Source organism: Cephus cinctus, unplaced genomic scaffold, assembly GCF_000341935.2.
Source record: "Cephus cinctus unplaced genomic scaffold, Ccin1 Ccin1_scaffold1343, whole genome shotgun sequence".
Classification (NCBI taxonomy): domain Eukaryota; kingdom Metazoa; phylum Arthropoda; class Insecta; order Hymenoptera; family Cephidae; genus Cephus; species Cephus cinctus.
The window spans coordinates 685177-695251 of NW_014333756.1; the positions used below are offsets into that span (position 1 = coordinate 685177).

General features: G+C 38.3%; 2 protein-coding genes across 9 annotated transcripts in view; one reads left to right on the forward strand and one right to left on the reverse strand.

Annotated features, from left to right (window-relative positions):
* LOC107272988 (opioid-binding protein/cell adhesion molecule homolog) overlaps positions 1-1847 on the forward strand; it is an 83864-nt gene extending 82017 nt beyond the window's left edge. For all 4 annotated transcript variants that reach the window (XM_025090310.1, XM_015750742.2, XM_015750741.2 and 1 more), the window contains 2 exons: positions 816-881; positions 1014-1847. In XM_025090310.1, coding sequence (XP_024946078.1) covers positions 816-881; positions 1014-1183 — 236 coding nt within the window. In that variant the 3' untranslated portion in view covers positions 1184-1847. The remainder of the gene's footprint in view (positions 1-815; positions 882-1013) is intronic.
* A 1424-nt stretch (positions 1848-3271) lies between these two features.
* Positions 3272-10075, reverse strand: part of LOC107272987 (opioid-binding protein/cell adhesion molecule homolog) — a 73712-nt gene continuing 66908 nt past the window's right edge. For 3 of the 5 annotated variants that reach the window (XM_025090306.1, XM_025090305.1, XM_025090307.1), the window contains 3 exons: positions 7701-7766; positions 7507-7605; positions 3272-7315 (listed from right to left, as the gene is read on the reverse strand). In XM_025090306.1, the coding sequence (XP_024946074.1) occupies positions 7125-7315; positions 7507-7605; positions 7701-7766 (356 nt within the window). In that variant the 3' untranslated portion in view covers positions 3272-7124. The remainder of the gene's footprint in view (positions 7316-7506; positions 7606-7700; positions 7767-10075) is intronic. The other 2 variants (XM_015750739.2, XM_025090308.1) reach the window with 1 other exon arrangement.

Below are 10075 nucleotides of genomic sequence, written 5' to 3' on the forward strand. Positions count from 1 at the left end.
TTTTTTTTTTTTTTTTTTTTTTCATTGGCCGATACACTCAAACGACTTACGGTGCATTGTAAAAAAAATGGTAACAATGTAAAGTGGAAATAGCGAAGCTCTCGGAGGTCTTGGAGAGGAAATAAACAGTTGTCACTCATGTAAGACCGTAACAACTTACAAACATGTCACACGCCACCACGGCATTGCGTTCTTGACATCGTTATACCTTTGTGTATTAAGCTTCACCGCGAAAAGTCGCTCGGTCGATCATTCTGTTCGTTTTAACTAAAGGCTGGTTCACGTAACTATAAATGCAAGAGAACTTGGCATTAGCTTAGTCGGAACTTAACTAACCTTTGCGAAACTGCGCTTTATACGTCTGGTCGTACGCACTGGTGCAGCTATGTGGGACGGAGGTTACGAGGGTCGTTGTTTCGATATATTATTTAATACACGGTCAGACGTGTTGGAGCTATGAATATTCAATGGAATGGAAACGCGACATAATGTTAGGAACGGATAAAGGCACTTCAGCAAAATGCATCGCGAAAATGTGCATATTAATGAAAGGTATATGCAGTGCTGACACGCCTCTTATCGGATATGCGGCTGCATTTCGGAGGTCGCCAGAAAATAATGCACTTTTAATGTCTTAGGGAACACAGTATGTTTTTTAACTAATTTTATGTGTATGATGAATTTTTTTTAAGGAGCAAATCATTGATTTATCCTTTGTGGTTATTCGTTTTCTTTATAAGGGAACGCGTGTCGTTGTGAGAAATATACAAGGATTATGGAAGTTTTGATAAAGAAAATATGTTTTTCTCTTGCAGGAAAACTTAGGAAAAATGCTGGAGGGAATATAATCGAGGGAAGTCAGGACATGCTGAAAGAGAGGGGTAAGAAATGAATGTCTCTCTTACTTTTAATACCAAAATCTATTCGGACTCTTCTTATTCGAAAATTTATTCGAACACGGGAGAGATTGGTGTAATGGGAACTTTCTGAGTAACGTTAAATTTCATTTGCAGACTTAAAGCTTCGTGGGCGCAAGGGGGACGCGGATGAAGATTACGAAGATGCTGAGGATTCAGGAGCGCTTACCCTTAGATGTTGTCCGAGCTTAACGTTTCTCACGGTCATCATGGTCCTTTGCCTTCATCGTCATCAGCCGCAGTTACAAACGCTTCGTCCAGTCTGAGCGGATAATTCTCATCGAATAATCATCGCAGCTCGTTCGTTCGCCATTGAAAATACAGTTCGTCAAAATTGCGAATCTTGCTTAGAAACCCGTTGATAAAAGTACACGGATGATCGATCCTTAAGATATTCCTGATGTATTACCATCGAGATTTTTCAATAGACGCAAAGAGCTTTGCGAGAACATTCCGATTCGCTGCGACAAGCAACATCTTTGAAAAGAAGGCCAATAGTAATATCGACTTGCGAAATCAAAGGGAACACTCTATGCGAAGTAGTTCACGTATGCTCCGGAGAGAAGAGAAAAAGAGCATTCAGAGAATTCATCGTACCAATAGAAACCAACAAACAATATCGACACGTGACGCATCACGGAGTGTAATGGGAATATGTTAAATGTCAAGAAAACGAAGAAAAAAGGAAGAGTGAGAGAGAGGGAGGACAATAGTTTTATCAAATGAAGATTGATCTCGCTGTCATTATTATTTCTGTAATGAACTTTCATTTACTAAATTCGAAGAACACTTGAGAGAGCGCGAGCGACGAGTGACTGGCACTAGGATACGATATACTTTGAATAAAGAAAAGAAAGAAAAAAAAAAAAAGAAACCAAAAATTACTTTATAAGACACGCATTTACAAACAATGCTTACAAATGTACATAATACAGACTTTGCGAGGATTCATTTAGAATTGCAAGGCATTGTAGTGTGCCACGTTGCAAAATACAATTAGATAGACGTGTTCATCGGTATCGCAAAGACGGATACGCAATTATGATACGTGGCATGTCAAATAAGTAACAGACTACTCTAGTTGATACTAAATAAAATTAAGTCGATTGTACAGAACCGGATGTGTGGTAGGTTATAAAAATCGCAATAAGTCATACGATTGTCGAGCACAGTTTATTTACAAAAACGATGAACAATTCTCGTACGCAAACTGCAACATCCGGCACAGTAAATGCATAAGAAAGTTTCACGTGACGTCACTTCAATTTGGATCACCCTAAAGTCAGCAACAACAAACGTCATACTTCATGGTACAGAATTGCTAGCGTCGTCGGCCATCATCGATCCCGTTTCACCCTACTGATTCGCCATAAAAGATCTCGGACCATTTGGTACAGCATAAAGGCGCATCCTCCCCAAGAGACAAAAAATGAAAGCCACCTCACCAGAATATCCCGGATCTTCATCGATGCGAAACTTCATCCTGTGATAAAGCATCGTTTGCCATCGGATAGAAATGACGTAACTGTGACGCATCCTGGTGGAAACTCATGTCAATCCTCAATGCCAACGTAATAGTCATCCCTGATGTTAAATGTGTATTTGGCTTAAGGGAATTCCGGGTATTCTCAGTATTTCACATTCAGCCATCAAGTCCTATTCAGAAATCATTCTGCCGCTTCAAAATACAATGGCTGCATTCAAGCGAGACGATAGAAATACGCTCGAGTTATTCAATCGCTTTCGTTTCGCACTTCACTGCCAAGAACGACGCTTCGTGCGAGTAGTACTTTTAGGGCCTTTTGCGCGTCGGTCTTGTCAATGTTCTTGGCTGTCAATGAATTTAAAAATTTGTTTAAATCCATCTATTGATACCAAAGCGCCTGGTTGTCGTATTCGTAAACTCTTAAACTAAACAATTTTTTTTCTAAAACAATGCGACTTTATCAATAATAGAAGTTATCGAAATCCTCTGAAGGATTTATCATTTGGACTGTTCTGCTTTTTTTTTTGGCATTTGTTATACGAATTTTCCTGTAATTACGCTTATCAATTCCGTTGGACTTATTGCTTTGTAAGCGAGTCGATCCTGTTGACTGCGTGATAACTCTATTATATATCTATATTATATATACATGGTTGTTTCCATTAGGAATCCAACTTTTATCTTTTGTATCACTCGACATTGTAGATAATATCATCATCATACAATGTATGCGACGATAAAGATCACGATTAACGTGCTACAATGAGATAATTATCCGCGTCCTACACACCTGTTAGGAGTGAGTGAGCTTGTCTATAGAAAGTATGTTAATTGGATAATTAAGGGAAGTACATAAGTGATCGACTAAATAAGACTATTAATAGGTACACTATAGTGTACAGAGAGGATGCATTCCCCGTGCTTCTTATACACGTGCTAAGTAAAATCACTTAATTGTTCGCTGGGCTGACGACGATCTGATAAACTCAGGCATACGTTTTATTCACGTAACACGTAGATCCAATAAGTTTCCAATGTCAGGTATATATTTGAGACGTTTATCTTGGATTGCTCCTAATTTAAGCGTCTTCTTCTTTTTCTTCGTATTATCAGTGTTTCTTGTGATCGATTCATCTTTTACACGCCCGAGTAGATTTTCTGATAGTTTTTGAAAAATACGTATTTACCTTATTTTCGTGATTATCAATGTAAACCTAATGAGTATTTCCATCCGTTTTCTTGAAATATACAATAATAGTCATTATATCATGTTGATTGCAAGTATGATTAATACCACGGATTAAGGAGGAAAATAAAAAAAAATTATTTTCTTCGCTCTCAAATGTCAATAATACTTGTATAATGTACTTTCGTTAAGCCTTTGCTTTGCCTCAAGATCTTATAATATTTTCTGCTCGCCTCTGTCTCTGCTTTGGAGTATCGTGGATACGAGTAGGATGTATGTGACGTAGATACAAATACGATATATCTGTATGATATATCGCCAGCTTTCATAGACAAATATGTTGCATGAGAGAAATTTATATCAGATACAGAAGGACCGTCTCATATTTTATGAGTCGTAAGGGGGACTACCCGCGACGTATGCATCCTTCGTATGCATCAAAGTACATGTGAGCATTCAGTGCATATGGACTTTGTTGGCACGTGACGAAGGCAGCAAAGAAATAAAAAGACGTACCAAGAAGACTGCAACAAAATAGAAAGATACGTTATACTTGGCGTTCGTAGCTTTATAGGACGAGGCCGTTCAAAATTCATTGAGATTTTACTATTTTAACTGATTTGATAGTCGCGTGAGTGCGAGAGAGAGAAAGAGAGATTATCCGAATATTAGATAAGATTAGAAGAGAAAAAAAAGTCCACCTGATAACTATTTCGAGTAGTCGAAAATTTTTCGAAAACAGGTGGATAGCTTCCAAAAGAAAATATCGTAACATGAGACTGTCGTTGTTGTATCACTCGTTATGAGATACATAAGGTAACATGGATCAGTGTAAAGCTTTTGAGATCTAAGGATAAATTTAGAATTATATACCTACACTTAAAGATTAATGCGAATACACTATTATATTTGTACAACTAAAAGCGATTACGATTGTAAATAAAGTGTACTCTATTAAAATATCTTCTTTTCACCGTAATCTCACCTTGCAGCACACGGAACCGTAATGTAGATTGTAAACTTTTTCGCAATTACTCGACCTCATTGATGGTATGATATATTTGCCAGTTTAGACAATTACCTGTTATTTTAGAGTTTCTATAGTAGCTTCGTTAAAACTGTTGAATGCACCAAAGAAACTTTACGTTCGTTATAGGATATTGGTCACGAGCATAATTATCCTGCGAAAACTCACAGTTAAAGTTACGACAAAGCTTGTTACAAATTATATTAAAAAGCCTTTCGCAGTGGCCATTTTAAATGACATTTTACTGCTGGGTAAAAATATATCGTAGGTTGAAATCTCTTATGTGGAAACTGTATTATTTTGTGAATTAATATTTCACGCGGTACACTGAGAAAACATAGTGCCAGTTGTCCCATGATTGAATGAATGACTTTACGTGATATCTTGTCTAAAATTCTTTTGCTCACATGGTGGTACGCATGATTAATACATAAAGGCGTTATTATTTTACAATATTACAATAAATACATCTTACTTTATCGATGCCTCAAAAAAATATTTTACAGAATCTCGATTAGTACTTAATCCTTGGTAGGTAACGCGTGTTTCGCGCAATTACAGAACAACGCAAGAAATAATTATACATACTCATATGATTCATATGGTAGCACGTGTTCTCAATGGGCAGCGAGCAATTGAGGTCGTTGGGTAATTCATATGCAAATCTAATGTAAATCGTGGACAGAAAATAGGCTGGTTTGCGTTATCGCGCTACATCGATGACACTATCATGATTAATTAAATCCTAATATTAATACTAAAAAAAAAAAACAAATGCACTTCGTCAGAAATTAATCGCATCGATTTTTATGTACACGTGTTTCACATGCAACTGTGTAAAGTATGTTAATATGTTGATATACATAAATACGCTAACGTCTAACAATTAATATTTACAGCTTGTCTTAATGACAATTTATAACAATGCTAAAAATTATTGATTAAAGTTAATATTTACATTACTTTTTTCTATCCTTATCACATTAGAGTCCCATTACAATATGTTTCTTATTGTGTATTACTGATCTTATATACAGGGACATTCGAGTACTTAAACTTGGTGAAATTTACACGATTTTTCGAATGACCTTACGTAGTTTTGCTTATTAGTCTCGAGTTTCTGTAGAATCTTATGCACTGTACACAATGACACTAACAATTTCTCGTAAACAAACACAAATTGTCGCTTCGTTTTAGTTATTCTTAAAATACGTCTATGCCCGTTGTACGTTAACATGGATACGTACAATGATTACATTTTTTTTAATTAATGACGATGTTATATACCTCATACGTATTCTAATGAAATGCTTGAGCGTGATGTTTCATAAAAATATTATATTACACAGTAACTATTTGCTGCGAGCTCAATACGGGAAGTAAGTTTCAAAAGAAAAGACTCACTCACTATAGTTAAAAAAAAACACTAAAGTGATATGTGACGTTCGGAAGATTAAACGAAGACGATTCCAAAATACATTCTTCTTAAGATTTCATCGGTAAAATGAATTGGTTCCTTTTTTGACTTTATAACTAGGCTGCTACGTCTATATTAATCAGGATAAAGAGAATTGTCTAAATTAGCCATGTGGACTTAGCGATGTAAATACAGAATGAAATCCTAAATGAAATTGAGAATATTTTGAGAAAAAAAAATGATTTCATTTGACAACCACAGACATGCGTCGTAGCCAAAACCATGATCCTGGACAGAAATCCATTGATCGATTAATCAGATACCCCTGAAGAAACTCGAGAAGTCGTGACAAAAAATTCGCGTCCCAGTCGTAAAATAATAAAAAATTTTAATGCTAAAAGAATCGATAAGCTCGTATCCTTCGAGTCTCGAGTGAGTGACGTCACGGGATACGTGAAACCTGAAATTAATTTTCAGCCACTAAATTCGCGTTGTTGTCTGCGTGACCTACGGTCATTAAATCTGACATTTACGGTGCAAATGTCAATGAAATACGACAGAGTGCAATCCGGAATTTAATAATAAAAGAAAAAACGAAATTAAAAGTCCAATAAGAAAATTCGTTTTGACGACGATGATAATCATCGTACATTATTTTGAAATGAACGCAATCTTGGATCATATCAGATAAGATGACCCATCAAAGATGATAGGTATTGAGTCAAGAGCGATTTCCGCGTGGTGAGAACGTTCTGATGAACTCCGGTAACGAATTCCCCAAGGGAAATGAGTATGGGATCTTATGGCGCAAGGATGCAGATGACATCATATACATCACCAAGGAGAATCAGAATGAGTGATAGGAAATAGTCTATAAGACAAATCCTTTCGAGGATCTCTAATTATCCGGATCGACAGAGACCGTTCGCAGGTACGTTTGATGAATCTTGAATATTGGAAAGAAAGAAGAATCCAATATTTTTCCAATTTCAATGAACTACATTAATTAGGGCGAATCAATTGTCGTAATGACGCAGCCCATGATCTTGTTTCTCATTCGATCAGACTCCATTTTCATAATTCCCCACCGACTACGATATCGTCATTATCAAAATCACGTAAACGATGCTTTCGGACGATACCAAGGAAAATCTAATGTGTCCAGTCGATGACATTGATTGCGCCGTGTTGTCGTTTTGTTGTCCAGTGACGTCAGCCGAGCGACTCAAGTCATTATCGTTCCTGCGACTCTCGTCGCTCTGCCTGCCGCGAAGTCGCAGATCTAGAAAATGCGAAAAAGAGTCATTTTAATATCAAACGTAACTTTTGATATTTAAATAAGTTTTTTTTTTCCCCTAAGATATTCCCGCAATTCAAGGTAGGAAGTTTAATGCGAGGAAAGATTTTGGATGAGACCAAAGAAAATGTATTAGATCATAAAGATTTAGAATCTGATTTATTTGAACAACCTACCATTTCTATTGGCTGCGGATTTAGAAGCATCCATGACCTCGTTAACGTTGGGCACGGAACTCGGTGGAATTTTTTGCCTGGACCGCTGCTTCTTCTCCACTGTAAAGTTTCAGAAGTAGAATCAATTAACTCGACCAGCCATGACGTTGAGTGCGAAGTCAAAATGCTTTTATTTAAAGCACCAAAACACTCACCCCTCTCCACAGTCGGCATTGGCGTAGTGCTGCTAATTCCCGGCAGTGTCGTAGGCGACGGAACATCTGTAAAAGGTAGATTTTGATTGTTATCAAATTTGAGGATCCTACCTAAACGGAAGCGACTAAGCTACTGGGACGAAGGGAATAGGTAGTGGCAGCAACTTGAACGAAGTTTTCTCTCTCTTTTCTAGAATCCCGTCCTCATACATCACCGTGCCTGGGTGCAATCTCGAGTTCCAAAGGAACACCGAGGTTTTCTTTTACCAACCACATTTTCCTCCATTTACTCGCTCGAAAAATAAGAATTCAGGAACTCTCTCACCCGGCAGCACCGTGCGAAAAATACAACGCCTTTCAGTACAATACGAAATTTCAGGCACTCTCTCCACTCTCAATCTCTATACAATCTTAACGTTACGCCTGTATCAATAAAAGCTGAACGAACCAAGTAAAAGGATGTATTTAAATTATATCATAGAAAAAAAATGTTTAAAGAACTTCCATTAGATCTCTAGAGTAGACTATACATAGTACGTAGCAACGTATAACGAAACAACGATGGCCCAGTGCTCTCACCATAACCGTATAGATACAGAATACCTTGCCGGATGTATCATTAATCATTAAGGAGCTTCCACAATGACTCAGCTCAGTGGACATTTATAAGGACACCGATGCTCCAGCACGTGTCAGACAGTAGATATTCCCCTGATGGGTAGCACTGACAATGACATTGCTAATGGCAAGTAGCTAGTTTGCAATGCATGAAAATTACAACGGATCCCTACTCGATGGGTTACATTAGCGGGGATCACCAAGTGGCGAAAAGTACAGAGACAATGAGAGAGAGAGAGAAAGACACAAGATCTCCCAAAGAGGATTCCGACCTTTCCAGTGTAACTTTACAAGCAGAGAAATATGATACAGCGAGATTCGTGGCTTTTAAAAAGAAAATAAAGTTAACGTCATTGCTACCATTAGTGATAGTATCATACGTATGAAGAGTATGCCTATCCTGATCCAGTATGGTATGCGGTGTTCAGTGTACAGATAATAATAACTTTGCATTTGAAATGTTCAAGAAAGAGTCCAAAAGAAAAGCCACAATTGCAAATCAATAGGCAGTCGGAGAATCGTCGACGGGAAACTGACTGTGTCACATTTATCAGAGAATCGAATGGAGCTTTCGAGCACCTTTCAACTTTTCCAACAATTTATCTTCTCCGCCAAGACTCAACATCGCTTATCGGTAAACGGACCACCGTCCACTTAATATCGCATCGACGGTATCTTGCAGTGATCCAAAAACCATTACAGGGGTACCACTGTTTCCAAAAAAAATTAACTCACTTTTTTATTCCACGTCACTGTATAAGGGTTTTTTTTTTAATTTTGAAGAAAAAAATCCAAAAAGTTACTGTTACCTTTAGGACAGCCATAGGGCATTGGAGCTTCATTCTCCATCACTGATCCGAGATAAAACAAGAGTGACGAATCGTATTCCGTGGACCATATGCGGTTGACAAATGTTATTGAACAAGGGGACAGAGAATTCGTCATAGTATCACAGCTCCGATAGAGATCGAATTAGTATGATGTGACGAATTTAGTTTGAAGGTAGTGTACGTTAATTCCACCAATGATTAATCCAATGGGATGTGAATAAGTAAGAGAGAAGCTGCAAGTCTAGTAGCTCGGAATTTACTTTTGATACTGTCTGTGGTGCCATCTGGCTATGTATCAAAACCACACGACACTGTACGACACTTGGTCCAGGTCAACAGTGTTGATACAGTGCATAGTAAGTAGGTGTGTCGTGGCATTTATTAATGACACTATGCAGCATCCCTCGCCTGTATTAATCTTTAATTGACCTTTGAGGAGAAAGGACCGTCGTGGTGCTCGAGAGACGAAGAAATATATTGCTATAGTGTTGAAAAGTACGGGAAAGCGGGTATCTAGGTATTAGATAACAATCTAGATGATATCTAGTGTGACGTGATTTTTCGAATCACAGTCCCAAGGCAGCTTCGGTTACCGATACAGATAACGTTCTCGATTTCTGGTTCCCTTCGGGTCGCCACCCTGCTCAGAAGCTACGCTCTCGGGTTGATTCGTACAGTTACGTCAAGGCTCTCGTAAGATTTCGTTATTGTTTAGTTGAGGTCGAGGTGCTCGAATCTGCCGTGGGGAGATAGTCTCGACGTACCGAGTTGCCCGGCAGAGGAAACGACCCGACGGAGAAGTCTCCGCGGACCGGCAGAAGCCCGGCTGAGATACCGGCGCCCCGCTGGAGATGGGCAAAGGGTGTAGAGCGGGCGGAGGTAGTTTTGATACGGTTAAGGGCAGGAGAGGAACCTCCTGCCCGAGTT